The 19,384-nt window shown below is 45.6% G+C and overlaps 2 protein-coding genes across 2 annotated transcripts in view; one reads left to right on the forward strand and one right to left on the reverse strand.

Annotated features, from left to right (window-relative positions):
* The window catches only part of LOC137544428 (tigger transposable element-derived protein 1-like), a 41,391-nt gene extending 34,892 nt beyond the window's left edge, over window positions 1-6,499 (reverse strand). The window contains exon 1 of the mRNA XM_068265503.1: window positions 6,451-6,499. The gene's annotated coding sequence lies outside the window, so the exon portion shown is untranslated. The remainder of the gene's footprint in view (window positions 1-6,450) is intronic.
* Window positions 6,500-6,782: 283 nt separating this feature from the next.
* KDM5B (lysine demethylase 5B) overlaps window positions 6,783-19,384 on the forward strand; it is a 77,795-nt gene continuing 65,193 nt past the window's right edge. Inside the window, exon 1 of the mRNA XM_068269358.1 lies at window positions 6,783-7,558. Within this exon, the coding sequence (XP_068125459.1) occupies window positions 7,385-7,558 (174 nt within the window). The 5' untranslated portion in view covers window positions 6,783-7,384. The remainder of the gene's footprint in view (window positions 7,559-19,384) is intronic.

Raw genomic sequence — 19,384 nt, forward strand, 5'->3', positions numbered from 1 at the left:
CATGCAGACATCACACAGGCACACACATGCAGACATCACACAGGCACACACATGCACACATCACAGGCACACACATGCAGACATCACAGGTACACACATGCAGACATCACACAGGCACACACATGCAGACATCACACAGGCACACACATGCAGACATCACAGGCACACACATGCAGACATCACACAGGCACACACATGCAGAAATCACACAGGCACACACATGCAGACATCACACAGGCACACACATGCAGACATCACAGGCACACACATGCAGACATCACAGGCACACACATGCAGACATCACAGGTACACACATGCAGACATCACAGGTACACACATGCAGACATCACAGGCGCACACATGCAGACATCACACAGGCACACACATGCAGACATCACAGGTACACACATGCAGACATCACACAGGCACACATCACACAGGTACACACATGCAGACATCACAGGTACACACATGCAGACATCACACAGGCACACACATGCAGACATCACAGGTACACACATGCAGACATCACACAGGTACACACACATGCACACATCACAGGTACACACATGCAGACATCACAGGTACACACATGCAGACATCACAGGTACACACATGCAGACATCACAGGTACACACATGCAGACATCACACAGGCACACACATGCAGACATCACACAGGTACACACATGCAGACATCACACAGGTACACACATGCAGACATCACACAGGCACACACATGCAGACATCACAGGTACACACATGCAGACATCACACAGGTACACACACATGCACACATCACAGGTACACACATGCAGACATCACAGGTACACACATGCAGACATCACAGGTACACACATGCAGACATCGCACAGGCACACACATGCAGACATCGCACAGGCACACACATGCAGACATCACACAGGCACACACATGCAGACATCACACAGGCACACACATGCAGACATCACACAGGCACACACATGCAGACATCACACAGGTACACACATGCAGACATCACACAGGCACACACATGCAGACATCACAGGCACACACATGCAGACATCACACAGGCACACATCACACAGGTACACACATGCAGACATCACAGGTACACACATGCAGACATCACACAGGTACACACACATGCAGACATCACAGGTACACACATGCAGACATCACACAGGTACACACACATGCACACATCACAGGTACACACATGCAGATATCACAGGTACACACATGCAGACATCACAGGTACACACATGCAGACATCACAGGTACACACATGCAGACATCACACAGGCACACACATGCAGACATCACACAGGCACACACATGCAGACATCACAGGTACACACATGCAGACATCACAGGTACACACATGCAGACATCACACAGGCACACACATGCAGACATCACACAGGCACACACATGCAGACATCACACAGGCACACACATGCAGACATCACACAGGCACACACATGCAGACATCACACAGGCACACACATGCAGACATCACACAGGCACACACATGCAGACATCACAGGCACACACATGCAGACATCACACACATGCAGACATCACACAGGCACACACATGCAGACATCACACAGGCACACACATGCAGACATCACACAGGCACACACATGCAGACATCGCACAGGCACACACATGCAGACATCACACAGGCACACACATGCAGACATCACACAGGCACACACATGCAGACATCACAGGCACACACATGCAGACATCACACAGGCACACACATGCAGACATCACACAGGCACACACATGCAGACATCACAGGTACACACATGCAGACATCGCACAGGCACACACATGCAGACATCGCACAGGCACACACATGCAGACATCACACAGGCACACACATGCAGACATCGCACAGGCACACACATGCAGACATCGCACAGGCACACACATGCAGACATCACACAGGCACACACATGCAGACATCACAGGTACACACATGCAGACATCACACAGGCACACACATGCAGACATCACACAGGCACACACATGCAGACATCGCACAGGCACACACATGCAGACATCACACAGGCACACACATGCAGACATCACAGGCACACACATGCAGACATCACACAGGCACACACATGCAGACATCACACAGGCACACACATGCAGACATCACAGGCACACACATGCAGACATCACTCACATGCAGACATCACACAGGCACACACATGCAGACATCACACAGGCACACACATGCAGACATCGCACAGGCACACACATGCAGACATCACACAGGCACACACATGCAGACATCACACAGGCACACACATGCAGACATCACAGGCACACACATGCAGACATCACACAGGCACACACATGCAGACATCACACAGGCACACACATGCAGACATCACAGGTACACACATGCAGACATCGCACAGGCACACACATGCAGACATCGCACAGGCACACACATGCAGACATCGCACAGGCACACACATGCAGACATCACACAGGCACACACATGCAGACATCACACAGGCACACACATGCAGACATCACACAGGCACACACATGCAGACATCACAGGCACACACATGCAGACATCACACAGGCACACACATGCAGACATCACACAGGCACACACATGCAGACATCACACAGGCACACACATGCAGACATCACAGGCACACACATGCAGACATCACACACATGCAGACATCACACAGGCACACACATGCAGACATCACACAGGCACACACATGCAGACATCACACAGGCACACACATGCAGACATCACACAGGCACACACATGCAGACATCACACAGGCACACACATGCAGACATCACACAGGCACACACATGCAGACATCACAGGCACACACATGCAGACATCACACACATGCAGACATCACACAGGCACACACATGCAGACATCACAGGCACACACATGCAGACATCACAGGTACACACATGCAGACATCACACAGGCACACACATGCAGACATCACACAGGTACACACATGCAGACATCACACAGGCAGACATCACAGGCACACACATGCAGACATCACACAGGCACACACATGCAGACATCACAGGTACACACATGCAGACATCACACAGGCACACACATGCAGACATCACACAGGCACACACATGCACACATCACAGGTACACACATGCAGACATCACAGGCACACACATGCAGACATCACACAGGCACACACATGCAGACATCACAGGTACACACATGCAGACATCACACAGGCACACACATGCAGACATCACACAGGCACACACATGCAGACATCACACAGGCACACACATGCAGACATCGCACAGGCACACACATGCAGACATCGCACAGGCACACACATGCAGACAGGCTGCGTGTCTCACATTTCTCAGCAGTAGCAGCGTGACATCCTCTTCCTGGTCTCTCTGTGTCAGTCCGGCGTGCTTGAGGGGGCGGGGAAGGGGGGCCCGAGAAAGCGTCCAAGCAGGAGGTGGGAAATGATTATGCCTCCAGGTCCTAGTGCCCGCAGCCGCACTCTGCAGCAACAGCCTGCTCCAAAACAAATCATTTTTTTGTCTTGTGCTTCTGCCCGCTCGGCATAAGTGCGGGCGGAGAGCCCGGGCCCCCTCTCAGGTTTCTCCCCCCGGGCCCACCTGCGGCCGCATCCCTTGCAGGGCCAGTAATTACGCCCCTGGTGCAGAGTGTAGATGGCCACGGATTGGATGAAAGCTGTATTTAAACCTGCAGAGTGCTCCCAATCATCGCCCGTGAGAAGCATAGCTTTGGCTATTTGCTGGGTGCTCATTTACATTGTTAGATTAGTGGATCTTGACCTTCGGCTTGTATTTGACTATTCTTGTCTGCTGTTATTAACCCTTGTTTTGATTCCTGGATACTCTTGCCTGCCGCCTGGACTGACCTCTATCTGTCAACTGGATACCCTTGCCTGCCATCTGGACTGACCACTGCCTGTTTACTGGATACTCTTGCATGCTACCTGGACATTCTAAGTATACTTGAACCAATCCTTGTCTGTTGCTTGAATAACCTTGCATGCGGACTTTGCATGAACTCTCTCATATATTACCTGGATCATCCATTACCTGTTGAATAACCTTGCATGTGGACCTTGCATGAACTCTCTTATTACCTGGATCATTCACTGCCTGTTGAATAACCTTGCATGTGGGCTTTGCATGAACTCTCTCATATATACCTGGATCCTTCACTGCCTGTTCCTGATACATCTGTCATTACTGACAATCGACGCTGAGGGCCTCATCCTCCTGAATCAAGGTAATAGCCCTGTGTGATACTTCTGAACTATTGAACTGTGTTACTAGCCTCATTGGGGTTTTGGTGGGTTATTGTCCTCTCTACTTCAGTCTGTATGTCTTGCACGTTAATACCTGGGGGTAACCGTAGTCAAGAGACAAATAACGTGTCCTGTTCACGTGAGGGCTTGTCTATAGGTGAAGACCGTGGGCCAGGCTCAGAGCCGTGGTAATAGATTGGGGCATAGAGACTGATTGGGGACATAACCTGTCAGGCCTTACAGTGTCACTGCTAACTATCCATCATCTGTCACTACTCATCATCAAATATCTGCCGCATCTCATCATTCAAAATCTGCCATTTCTAATCATCCAATATTTGCCACTTCTCATCATCCACTGTCACTTCTTTGCATCTATTATGTTACACTTCTCATCGTCCGCTGTCACTTCTTGTCATCCTCTACCTATCATTTCAGTCATGTGCTGTCACTTTTCATCATCTATGTCATATCTCGCTCTCCCCTAGCTGTCGCTACACTCAATCACTACCTGTCATTTTGCTTCATCCACTATCTATAACAGTCATGTGTCATCTACCACTTCTTGTCATCCACTGTTACACTCAGTATATGGCCCCACATTTAATCTGGCCACACCGATTTTTTTTCTGAGGCGTGCAAAGCATGCTACAAGTCTGTCCAGAGGTGCTCCGTCCAGCTTTGCAATGCAGTGTGCTGTCCCATTTTTGGCACTTAGAAAAGCACTGAATGTTCTGGGTATAGAGTTATACTAGCAACACCCATATCATACTGTACAGACTAGCGATTGCACAAGGAAAAGTATTTCTGTTTTGTGTGATGTTTTTTATTCTACAAAAATTCAATTTTTATATTTCTACAAGTGATTGCTTTGTGTTAGTAGCATGTTGTATGTCTTTGTGTGCGGTGGTGCTGTGTGTACAGGGCCGGCACTTCCATATAGGCAAACTGGGCAATTACCCAATCTGTTGGACCTCCACAGGTCTGTCCCTAAGCATACAGTGGCCCCTTGCAGATAATTCGGTAGTGGAGCGTCTCACCTGTCCGACCGGTGTGCTCCTCGACTAGTCTGCATGCTCCCTGTCTTTATCCTCATTGGCTGCATCTTCTCTGTGACCCAGAGGCATGTTACATAATTTACATGCGTTGGGTCACTGAGAAGAGGTGGTGGCGGGGTGAAGATGTGGATGGCACTGTCCTGCTAGGCGAGTTGCTCTGCTGCTGAATTCTCAGCAGGGCACACGGTCACCGCTATACACCTGGAGGGGGAGGACTCTGGGGGCAGAAACAGAGGCCTAATGCATCTTCTGGGGGCAAGAACAAAGGGGCATGATGCCGCTTACAGGGAAAAGGTCGTCTGTCAATGTGTTGTCCGTGGCTCCATTGAGCCTGGACAGGTGACAGGTTTCCTTGTAGTGGCGTGGCAAAGGAGCTATGGGCCCCCATGCAAGTTTTACATTTGGGCTCCCAAGCACTCTATACATAAAAATTGATATGGCGCATCAAAACCTGCCAAGGACAACCACAGAGTCAGAGGTGCAAGAAGGGGATGGGGAACAGTTTGTTAATGATAACTACTATTCAAAGTATCTATAGAAGGGTATATTACTAACGCAGGACCAATAGAAACCTAATACAATGGTTGATGGATGGCCCCTATGGCTCAAGGGCCCCGGTGCGGTTGCAACCTCTGCATCCCCAAATAGGGCACCAAATAGGTTAGAAAGGGCCTTAAATACACTGAGCAGGGAGTAGCTGTAGTTACAAAACTGGCCACATGGGAGGATCTGCTCTATTCTAGGTAAGGAACGCTCATTCTGCAGGAAGGGAACCAATGAACGATGCACAAAACTTTGCACATTCCTGATTAATGCTGAATTGCCATCACATATGGCTTTGAATTACTTGACCAGACTTGTGCAGATGCACCAAGCATATGCACCCATCACAAATCAGTCGTTTTGATAACCACTTGTACTTGCTTTCACATTGGAAATGCATGCAACTACATTGCTAAACGCCCAAGTGACATCTACATGTAACCGTACCGTACCAATTATGTTCCAGTTTTCCCATCCCAGCCCTGAACATTTCACACAGATAGCGCAACTCACCCAGAGATAATAGGAGGAGGTGTCTCTCTGCCCTGTAGGACATGCCCCCTTCCCCCGCCCAGTTCCCAAGATTACGTGACCAACTTCTACACTCATTGTAGACAATGAACTCCCAGATACAGCTCAGCCTGCACGCCCCTCTTCATTCCTGACGTCGCCAACCCGTCCACCAATCTACTGACAGAATAAGGCTCTTTAAAAAAAGAAGTGCCGGCGATGGTGTGGCAGTCAGCTGTATACAAATCCCTCCGCCCATGTAAACATAAGGAGTGGATCCCACAATTGGAAGCCAGTTGGTCGTTGTGGGATGTGATCTGTCACTAGAGGCAGGCTGCTCCAATGGATGCTCGTAGGAGGGCTCTGCAGCACGACAGCGCTGTGTTTGTGTCATAGGCCCATGGCTGGCTAGTTACTGCACACAGTCGTGAGAAAACATGCCCCATTCCTTAGTTTCCACAAATAGAAATAGTACAAGTAGGCTGGCCGTACGATCAAGCAACATTTACCCCATTAGCACGCTGAAGTATGAGGAGCACAGAAATCATACATGGGAAGCATGGGACTGCGGCTCTGGCAATGTGGTGGCAGCAGCAGAAGTGCTGCACAGCCTGTGAGGCAAATTTGTCACTGACAACCAGGAAGCATAAATCGCTGACGGACAGATAATAATCGATCCAATGTCACCACGAGTCTCCCTCCAGTGTGTTCCCTGGCCGGACAGTATAATGACAGGAAGCCCTGCAGACGTGACCCGAGTACACACTGGGACTATTTCTTTCTCAGCCACCCCTCCTCGGCGGAGGCACACGTCCCCCTCGGCTCTGCTCAGTGCGGCCTCTCGCTCACTGTCGGTTGGAAAGTGTCTCTCCGCTCCCCCGGCCGCCAGTTCTCCGGTGTGACCTGGGGTTTCGCCCTCCCTGCCTCCCAGCGGGCCATGCGCTCAGTGTCGGCCGGTTTGCTCCGGTCAAGCGATATGGAGTTCGTCCCCCCGCCGGAGTGTCCGGTGTTTGAACCCAGCCGTGAGGAATTCGCCGATCCGTTTGCGTTTATCAACAAGATCCGACCCATCGCGGAGCGCACCGGCATCTGCAAGGTCCGGCCGCCGCCGGTGAGTATGGGGGCGGGGGAGACGCGCGTGCATGCCGGGGCCCCGTCCCCTCCTGCGGCTGATGAATGGAGCTTTGTACCGTGGCTGCCTGGGGACGTCTTCTGCGCCCTATAGAGGGTCGCACCCCCGGCACATGGCTGGCAGGTCCCCTGCGGGAGGCGCATGGGGGGTGATGAGAGGCTCTGCAATGAGCAGAGGACGCCTTGGGCTTTTGCTCCCGGAAGTTTGCGTGTATTTGCTAAAGTGTTTCTGCGCTGTGGCAGATCTGCTGCGTCTTCTTCACGAGTTTAGTTTCCAGGTGGAGGGGGGGCTCGGGGGCCTACAGAACTATTCAATATGGCGTCCGAGCCCCCAATCCTTTGTGTGTGCAGAGGGGGGCTCCACATTACATAGCTGTGAGGTGACACGGCCTGACACCAGGGCCATAGGCTGTACACTGATCATCTAATTATAATAACCTGTGGACATAGGTACATCCTCTGCTGACTCTGAGCCATCAGCCCGTCTATTCAGCCCTCCCAGTCATTGCCATGGGCCCTCAGAGGAACACAGACCAACCAAGTGACTGCATCTATCTGTGTTCTATACTGTACATCGTGATCTCTGCAGAGGAGACGGGACAGAGCTGCTGATGGAGGATGGAAAAACATGGTGGCTGTGTGTGGCACAATGCAGCAAAGAGGGTGACATATTCAAACCCCTCTTACTTAGGTAGTGCAGTTCTTTTGGCCATTAGCTGAACGTTTGTAGCACTCTTTTGAGTTGCTTTTGAACCTGAAGTTTAGCATTTATGAACCACTAAAAGCACCAAGTATTTATATCCATTGAAGTTATAGGTTGAGAGGAGACAGGGGGGTGACCCTCTAGCTCCTATGAAAGAATGGATGGTCATCCAGGTCTAGGATTGACATATTACCCTGTTGCTGACCTTAACACAGAAATATGATGTGATTGCCATTGTCACCCTAAATAGCTTAATATCACCCTGTCATGCACCAGACATGCAGACTACCTATATAAGGTGTCGAAAACATATTAAAAATCTTTTTACTTAAATATAGAAATTTCATAAACTACACACATTTTACTTGAAGTGAGACTGACTGGAAGCATTTCTAGGGTTTGATTAGTTCAAGCATTGTCTTGGGCCATTGCTGTTTTTCTTTTGAAAAATAAATCTTTCAAATATTTTTTTTTTTAATAATTCAACATTTATTAAACCTGTAACTTTTTTACTTTTTGTTAATTTTAAGTCTGTTTTAAGATTTTTAACCTATAAATTACTTTAACTTTTTCTTCATTTGTAAATCTCATTACACTGGTACAGACCCACAACACACCCGGGTCAGCCATCTTTAGAACTACTGCAAGCCTGGTAATCGGCTTGTGTCCTTTTATCTGTCAAGTGAATGTCATATTACTTGCTATACTGACTTACATTAATGGAAGCCATAATTATATTTGCATCTGTGACACTTTGACCTTGTTTTTAAAAGGAAAATAGATACAAATGTTCTCAGCCCACATTAAAGTAAGAACTTTTAAGTTCTATTTTTTTTCTACTATATATTTTATTTTGATAATAAACTTAGCAGCAGCTGTCATTATAGATAGAACAGTTTGTAGTGGAGTACAATACAGATATTTTGTTAGTTTAAAATGTCTTGCAGTGCATCCTAGGAGAGATTAGCCATATGCTCTGGTTTCTAGTGCCTTTTTTCATAGACCTCATGTCATCTAACTGAATACCTACAGTGTGGCATTAATATATTTTATAAGGCTGAAAGTTTTTCTGATTTGAATATCAGTCAGTAAAGGATGAGCTGGGAGAAGCTAGCTAGCTGTACTGCTGTGTAGTAGGGAGTACATTATGAGTGACTTTAGGAGCTTTTGTGTGAGGGTGAACTGCATCCTCAGCACAGGATTAGCTGCTCCATATTGTTATTGTAGTGGGTTGGGCAGTATAGCCTCTGTCACCGTGCCCTTTTTTGTCAGAGATATAGCTGTTCTGGTGGCCTGTGTGTGCCACATCCCAGTTTGCTCAACACACTAGACGATAGTTTGCAGCACATCTAGCTTTTCTGTTTGTGAATCTCCTCCATCTTTTTTTATCCAATGCTGTCCACCATTTTACACACTGTCACACACACTTGCAGGCTGAAAGCAGCCAATATGGCTACTTCACGTATTCCAATAAAAGTTGCATGATTTTGGGAGTCCATTAGTTAACCCTTTCTGTGTCATTGTAAATGTAGTGTTGAAATGTGATAGCCAGTTGACTTTATTTGGGTAAAAGCTCTGTCTGGATGTTTATCCATAATCATTGCCTAACTTGAGCATTTGTTGGTTGTTCTCACAATGTAATATATTTGTGTGTTTTGTTTTTCTTATGCTTTATGGTGCTTGTGGGATTTGATGAGCTAGAAATGGGCGTTTACGGGGGAATATGTAAAACACACACTGGAAGCATGGCAGAGCTAATTGGTTTAATAAGGTGCATTCTACTCTATTGTATAATTAATAAATTCAGAGCTATACATTGTTGTTGTGCATGACATTTTCTTTTCATATCTTTTTTCTTTACTTGTTTTGATAGTCTTTTGTGAGCTTCATTTGCATTTTTTCTTGCCTGTGCTTGAAAATTATGCTTTGGTTGCTTATGTGTTTGAGCAAACTGTTTTAAATAAAAATGTCCTCAATTGTGAAGCCTTAACATATGTTTGGAGGGCTGCAGCTGATGGATGGTTACTGGAGAGAATAAGTTGTATAATTTTGGGATTAAGAGGCTAGATCATAACTTAAAGGGGTTGCAACTTTCCAAAATTTTAAAAAAAAATTGCCTAAAAATAGTTAGTGCCCCCCCGACACACACTCACACACTTATTTTTTCTAAAATAAGTCCCTATATGTCCCATAATCTTTTACCTATATTTTTTTACTTGGTCTGGGTGCCTTTGAACTGTGTGGTACCAACAGGATTGTGGATTATTTTGCTACAGTAACAAGCTTATCTCAAAATGCAAATGACTGAAACTTCCCATTTCAGATGAGATAAGGACACTGTGGCCAGAAGGTATTTCATGACCCCTTCCCCCACCCACCCCACCTTGAAGCGTCCTTTTATCTATGTAATGTTTGCTGTGGGAGGGACAGTAATATGTAAAATATGCAGTAATTTAACAGTGAGCTTGGGGGAAAAAAAGTGATGTGGAGGTCAGCACGGTGGCGTAGTGGTTAGCGCTCACGCCTTGCAGCACTGGGTTCACGGTTTGAATCCCAGCCAGGTCAACATCTGCAAAGAGTTTGTATGTTCTTCCCATGTCTGTGTGGGTTTCCTCTGGGCACTCCGTTTTCATCCCACATCCCCAAACATAAATATGTTAATTAGCTTCCCCCTAAAATTGGCCCTAGATTATGATACATGCACTACACATGATACATACAAAGACATATGACTATGGTAGGGATAGATTGTGATCCCCTCTGAGGGACAGTTAGGCCTGGTGCACACCGAGCGGTTTTTGTAGCATTTTCCAAACCGCTTCTGCCTGTGAAAACGCTTGGCTAATGTATTTCAATGGGATGGTGCACACCAGCGGTTTGAGGTTTTTACCAAACCGCAAACGTGGGTCCTGCAGCACTTTTGTGGTTTGCAGAAGCGTTTCTGCCTCAATGTAAAGTATAGCAAAAGCTCAAACCGCTCTGGAAAATGCTAGATCAGAGCGGTTTTCCAGGCGTTTTTGTTACAGAAGCTGTTCAGTAACAGCTTTTACTGTATAACAATATTTGTAATCTGCTACACAAAAACGCTCCAAAAAACGATAGGCATGTTTAGAAAAGTCTCTAAACATGCCTAGAATCGCTCTGAAATCTGCTCCAAAAACCTCTAGCGTTTTGCTGATCTGCTAGCGGTTTTGGTGTGCACTGGGCCTCTGTGACAAGACAATATATTCTGTACAGCACTGTGTAATATGTCAGCGCTATATAAATGCATAAATAAGTTATGTCACTTTTGGCATTACAGAAGAGAGTAAAGATGGAAACCAGCAGAAATATTTTTTTTTCATATCGTATTTCTCTTAAATCTGACAGGGAACTCTAAAAACAGGATAGGTACCGTAAGCTAAATTTCTTATTGGATTTTTTTTTTCACTATCGAGTTTCATTCCACTTAAATATTTGTTTCTAAAAAGGGCTGTGTGATCATTTCAGGTGACCGATTTAGACATAATTGTTGCACAGATGCACTGTACAGCCACAATCATACAGCCTATATTCTATGGAGAGGGGAGGGCGAGGGGAAGGCACTGAACAATGGCGGTCATTCATGTTGGCTGTTTAGTGATCTGTCATGGCTGATAGCTAAACAAAGTCATGGGACACTTGTGCTGATGCTAGATTTTTGCTTGAGAGGATCACAATTGTCTCGGATAATGAAAATCTAGATTCTGGAGATAGTTTGCAGAACACATGAGGTGAGAGGAATATAGAGGTTTCCGTATTTATTTTCATTTAACCAATACCAATTGCATGGCTGTCCTGCTGATCTTTGCAGTAGTGACTGATTCACACACCTGAAACAAGCATGCGGTTAATCCACTCAGACTTCAGTCAGAAACAACTAATCTGCATGCTTGTTCAGGGTCTGTGGCTAACAGTATTAGAGAATCAGCAGGATAGCTAGGGAATAGGAAATAAATATGGCAACCTCCATATCCCTCTCACTTCAGGTGTCCTGCAAGGCTACATCTCTATCTATCTTATAGGCACAAAGCTTCAAAAATGTGTGTGGTTTTCCTTGTGCTTTCTTTGCATTAGTCACACCGTATAGATACTTGATTTCACACCGATAAGGATATTAACAAAAAATGCGCATGCAAGTGAAAGAAAATTTACACCAAATGCCTTAGTCAGTGGCATGAAGTAATTTTCACACAGATCAGTTACTCATGGAAATATATGGGCATGAAAACACATTTTCACCAGATGCATTGACATCTAGGGATATTCTAAAACACATTTTCATCTAAAATTCTCATTTTTTGCAAAAATATGTATCTTGCAATGATCCATTCTATAAAATGCCAATATTAGCTTATCCTTAATAGGATGCCATAACACAAGGCAATGCAGCATGCTAGGTTGAAATTAACAGAGGTTGTAGCTGATGTATTCTGTACCATAGTTTCAATGTAAAGCTGTGGCAGTGCCTTTCATAGGCATTACAAAAGCATATCAGACATGTTAGGTAGCAGTGATTGAAGCATGTGAAGACTAGTAATGTGATGCAAAATTCAACAAGGCAATTTTTCTTGCTCTTATGCAGTAATATAGCACCAGTGTTCTCTACATAGTCATGCCACTAACTCTCCCACAGAGGTGCTCACCCTCTAATTCCTACCATAGTTGTAGTCTTGATATCCCCCCTACCTTAAAGGGATACTGTAGGGGGGTCGGGGGAAAATGAGTTGAAGTTACCCGGGGCTTCTAACGGTCCCCCGCAGACATCCTGTGCCCGTGCAGCCACTCACAGATGCTCCGGCCCCGCCTCCGGTTCACTTCTGGAATTTCTGACTTTAAAGTCAGAAAACCACTGCGCTTGCATTGCCGTGTCCTCGCTCCCGCTGATGGCACCAGGAGCATACTGCGCAGACCAAAGACCATACTGGGCTTGTGCAATACACTCCTGGTGACATCAGCGGGAGCGAGGATGCAGCTGCGCAGGCGCAGTGGTTTTCAGACTTTAAAGTCTGAAATTCCAGAAGTGAACCGGAGGCGGGGCCGGAGCATCGGTGAGTGGCTGCGTGGGTACAGGATGTCTGCGGGGGGCCATTAGAAGCCCTGGGTAAGTTCAACTCATTTTCCCCCGACCCCCCCCCCCCCCCTACAGTATCCCTTTAAGTCTTCTAGATCAGAGTTCCCCAACCCTGTCCTCAAGGCCCACCAACAGTGCATGTTTTGCAGAAAACCACAGACATGCACAGGTGAGGTAATTAGTGTCTCAGCAGAGCTGATTAACTACCTCTATGATTTCCACAAAACATGCACTGTTGGTGGGCCTTGAGGACAGGGTTGGGAACACTGTTCTAGATGGTTGTCAGCTAAGGTGTGCAGTATGTGTGTATGGTGGCCCCTGATCCTCCCCAATGCTGGGCTGAGATGTCCAGATTGATGGATTGTCTCAGCGGAGCACAGGCGGATGTTTGCTTTTCTCCCCCTAACAGCCCTGTGCCACTGCTGTCAACTGCTGCCCCCCTCCATAGCGTGTCTTGCTTTTGTCTCTGTCCGCCTCCATAACAGAGTGCATCACTTGTCTCTTGGCTAGCGACACCTGTACAGAAGTAGGCCCAAAAACGTTGCCCAAAGTATTGTCACAATCCCTGCCCCAACAGAAATTGTGTGTGTACATTATGCTAGGAACACGAGTGCAACTTTCCGTCAAATTGATGGGTACACAGATATTTTTGACTTGTCCGATTTTTGTGAAGTAATCATCTGAAAATCGATCCTGTTATTGATCATGAACTGTTTGGACATGTACATGCAATGCAACTTCCTATCAGATTACCTGTCAATCACATTGCATTGTGTGTATCTAGCATTAGAGGTTAGTTTTCGGGGGCATCCAAATAACCTTTTTGGGATGTGGGAGGAAACTGGATTTCCTGGACGAAGTTCATGTAAACATGTGGAAAACACAAATTCCATGCAGATAGTGTAAAGCCAAGGACAACGAGGAGACACTTTCCACAAGACTAAAGTCTCGTACACACGCCTGACCTAAGTCGGCCGATGACCGGCTCAACCAATAATCAGGTATGTATACGGCAGTTGGCAACTCCCAACCCGCGAGCGATCTGCCACACGGATCTACTCGCCCCCAGCGACGCTGAGCCCATTGTTTGCACCGCTCCCACGCCTGCCGTGTGACGTCAGACAAATGGCGCTTGTCGGCCCTCCGTCACCCCCGCCCTCATAGCAATACAGCGCATCATCTGCTACAGAGCCAACACGCGTGTGTACAGCCCGGCTCAGCAATACTGCTGAAGGGGATCAGGTCCTCATCCCCAACAGGCGACATCGGGCAAAGGTGTTTACCTTGTTCCAGTTTGAAAGGCTTGCTGTTACCTGTCAGCTTGCCTTGTGCAAAGGGAATGCTGCTTCCTGTGGAGCAAGAATTTTCAACCTACCTCAGTGGACACTGAATATATTAGTACAAAATCTTTGCTTTGGAAACGTGGAAGCTAGATTAAAATTTTAAATTCCACATGGGGTTAGTGGTGGTCTTTCTCCTAGTTTTGTGGTAGTGAATGTTATTAAGGCTTCAGCCCAGTGCTGACATTATGCATTTGATGAATGCAATGATTATGGTTTTACTTGGCCAACTGTCTTGTATATTTGTACAGGTATCCACTGCTTTTCTTGTATGTCCATCAAATTTCAGATGTGTAGCAGTTGCCCATGGTGAAGTGTTTGTCCGATTGCTTTGTCCTTTCTCTCTCCATAGAACAGTACAATAGTTGGAGCTTCCCCAAGCCAAGTGTTAATAACTAATGGCTGAAACCATCACAAACAATCCTTTTGCTGACAAAGACTCCTGTCTGTTTGGAGCTTTGTTTTGCTGCTCAGCCCTTTTTGTAATTCTACTCAGGTTCAGTTCCTTGAAAATACAAAACTTCTAGTAGTCTAGAAGTCACAATGCCCATCTCTCTCCTCCCCCCCCCCCCCCCCCCTCCTTTTCCATTTTCTGTAGGCTTTAACCTGTATAGATTATAAATTCAAAAGTGCCAGGTTACTGTTTCCTAGTGTTTCTAGTACTGCTGGATTTATAACTTTATTCTCTTTATACATACAATGTACTAAACAATCTGTTTGATTATGTATTACATATGTCCTGCATTGTGTGTATAGGACCTACAGTAGATGTTCGGTTGTATATTTTTTTTGTATCTCCCCTCTCTTTGTGCTACTGTTTAGCTGCCAGGGAAGTTTCTGGTGTTGTATAAATCAATAATAGAATGATTTTTTTTATATAGATTTTTCTACAGCACAGCATATGTGGCCAATTGTTTTCAGTTTTGAAATATGAATGTTTTCCAGATATGGTCTTTGAAGTGTCTATAGACTGCAAATAAAATAGGAATAGCATTCATACCTATTCATTTATTTTGTCCTTCAAAAGTTATAAGCAGCAAACAATAAAATGGGGATAATTAATAAACCATTATTCTTATTTGATGCATATTTTGTTGCATTTTGATATGTAGTCTGGCCATACACTGGACAATGTGGCCAGTGGATACTGGCTGACAGGTGAGTAGCTCTGCTGCTGAGTCGTTAATAGCAAAATCAAACACCATTAGCAATGCTCTTATGACCCGCCCACCAATTGAGCAAAGTTTTTCATCCAGTATGGTCGACCAAATTGATCGATTTTGGCAGTAAATCAGTCAATCAATTGCTGCATCGGTTTCTAGCAGATTCAATCGAATTGGCCAAATAGCGATTAAAAAAATTGACCAGTGTATGGCCAACTTTAGCTAATCAAAATAAACAATTGCATGAAAAGTCACGCTAATGTGCATACAATTAGAATTTCGATTGATCTTTCACTTGGGTTTAAACAGAAGTATCGATGGGACTGGACAGACAATTTAGATCAGTCTAGGGTAGAGCAGAAATAGTGGTCGATCAATGGCCATTGTGTTGCACTGCATTGGACAGTGAAGAGCTGAAGTTCAATCAGCTTTCACTATATATAGTATTGAAATCTGTTAAGAACTGATGTGCCATGTGTGGAAGGAATTGATCACAATCCGATCAGATTTTGATCGGCAGGTTTTTGTAGATCAGATAACCAATTGATAGTTTCTGATATCTGTTTGTTATATACCGAATCAACCACATTGCATCTGTAGTTATTCCACTAAATTTTAGTAGAATCAGAATAGTGCTACCACTAGCTTTGTACAGTTTGGCAGTGCAAAGCTAACAGTTGTGGTGTGATTGATATTGGTCAAGATTTCTGCTGAATTTTTGGGTAAAATCTACTGATGTTAGGCAAGGTAAGCAATTTATATCAATTACATATTAAAGAGGAAGTATTGTGAAAATCTTAAAATTTAAAACTCATATAAATAAGTAAATTTCTCCCAGAGTAAAATGAGCCATAAATTACTTTTCTCTTATGTTGCTGTAATTTACAGTAAGTAGTAGTAATCTGACATGACCGACAGGTTTTGGGTTAGTCCATCTCTCCATAGGGGATTCTCAGCATGGCTTTTATTCTTTATAAAGACATTCCCTGAAAAAGATTTATACAATGATGCTGGTCAGCCTCCCTGCTCGATGCACACATTTTGGCAGTTGGACAGAGCAACTGCCATTCACTAAGTGCTTTTAAATATTAAGGAAACCCTAAGAACCCCTATGAAAAGATGGGCTAGTCCAAAATCTGTTGGTAATGTCAGATTTCTACTACTTACTGTAAGGCCCTGTTTACACTTAATCAGTTGGTACGCGTTTTTTTTTCTTCTCCATAGCAGTGTATTGTGAAAAATATTTCAGTTAAAACGCGGTAAGTGTGAAAGGTGCCATAGGAAAACATGGGACTTACTTTGAAAATCAGTTGACATTTCAGTTATGACTGAGAGCAACTGATTAAGTGTAAACGGGGCCTAAGTGACAGCAACATAGGAGAAAAGTAATTTATGGCTCATTTTACTCTTGGAGAAATGTATTTCTTATTTGTATGTGTTTTAAATTTTAAGATTTTCGCGAACGTTCCTCTTTAAGCATTTAATCCATTCACAGAAAACTTCAATTGTGTGATCAGCTTAACTGGTGCATCATTTAATGTAGCCATACATCTAGTGATGATGGGCAGATTCTACCAAGAGACAAATCTCTCTCATCAAATCTGATTAGAGAGAGAGAGAGAGCTGTCGGCTGCTTATACACCGCAGGCCAATTCTTGATCAATTTCATGCTGAAATGCTTGAACGCCGCATCCACCGCCTTGCCGACGCTGTCCCCCCTAATGTGTAATGAACCCTTACACACACACACACACACACACACACACACACACACACACACACACACACACACACACACACACACACACACACACACACACACACACACACACACACACACACACACACACACACACACACACACACACACACACACACAGCTCTGTACATTACCTGTCCGCTGCTGGCTCTGGTCACACCCCTTGCTCTGTGCATGCGCCCCACGTTGCTGCCGGCGTACAGGTGTTACTCGGAAAGCACGTGGAGAGCATGTATGGAGCAAGGAGTGCGCCCGGAGCCAGCAGTGGACAAACGGAGGCCACTGACAAGTAATGTAAAGTGCACCGGGGAGAGGGGCACACCACACAATAGGGGGGACAACATTGCGGCTCTTCTTGTTCGTTGCTCGTCCTGATATTCTTCGACGCTACCGCCGTGCACACAATCAGACAAGTCGGCCTTACATCTTGCAGCATGTCTAACCGATTCATGCAATCCATTTTTGCCTGAAATTGGTCACATTGTTGTTTGGGCATGCACTTAGTGGCACCAATTTTCATCAGATTATAATCAAATCGATAGTTGATCGGCCGCCAAGTCGTCTGATGTATGGCGACCTTTAGAGTTTTGTTGCCCAGAACATTATTACTGCACAGCTCTGTGGAGAGGGAGGGGGCAGATGCGTGAGTGGGATGTGCCATCTTTTCCTCAGATTTGCTGCAGCAACCGAAGTTTGTATCTCCTGGAAGTGTTGTGCGAGCTCATGCGTGTGTTGCACTCATCCATGGACTCCTGGCATGTATTGGGGGAAATACAAACTGCGGTTGCTGCCGGAAATCCGAGAAGTTGGCACATTTCAATCGGGCAGAGGACCAGGGGAGCTGCACCCAATAAGTATGTAATGGTGCTCCTCCAAGAGCACACTTGGTTAAGAACCGCCCTTATGTGGGAAGATCAAAAAATAAGGTGGTGCTCAGTCTGCTTTAAAGCATACATGTCAAACTCCGGCCGTGGGCCAAATCTGGCCCTCAGAGCCATTAAATTTGTCCCTCAAGTGGTTTACCCACTTTGCATTATGTTTGGCTCACTCTAGACCACCAGGGAAGCTGTATTGGAGGTTAAGCCCTAGAAAACCAGAGACGCCATGTGGGGAGGTAGGGGGAAAGCACTAAACACTAGAGAACTGTATAAGAGAGGGAGGACCATTAGACACCAAGGAACTGTATAGGGGTTGGAGAGGGGGAATTAGACACCTGGGTACTTTAGAAGGGAGGAAGGTGGCCAGTAGACCTTGAGGTTGGCCCGCGACTAGGTCCCAGTGTACAATTTTGGCCCACTTTGTGTTTGAGTTTGACACCCCCTGCTTTAAAGGACACATTTTGTGTGGCAAAGGCATACTCAGACTTTAAGTCTGCATTAACATGTCTTTCCCACTTGTGTGCTGCCTGTAATGCAAAGTACTCGCATTGCTTTCCAATGTGGAGCAGAACCCATTCATACACAATGGAAATGCACTGCATTTACTCAATGTAATCTCGCTCAGAGTTCACTCAAAATTGCAAGCAACACATGATTGGAAACCGTATACAGTGCAGTTTATGCACTTCTGATATTCTGTGTTGCTAAACACATGACCAGCAATGCACCAGTGGAGAAAGGACCTAAGGGAATTTTTAGACTATAGTAGGCAATTAAGCAGCATAGGAAATGTTTGTTCTCCTGCATATTTGTGCAAACTATGATCTTAAAGGGAACCTAAACTGAGAAGGATATGGATTTTTCATTTTAA

The sequence above is a fragment of the Hyperolius riggenbachi genome, chromosome 2, assembly GCF_040937935.1.
Source record: "Hyperolius riggenbachi isolate aHypRig1 chromosome 2, aHypRig1.pri, whole genome shotgun sequence".
Taxonomy (NCBI): domain Eukaryota; kingdom Metazoa; phylum Chordata; class Amphibia; order Anura; family Hyperoliidae; genus Hyperolius; species Hyperolius riggenbachi.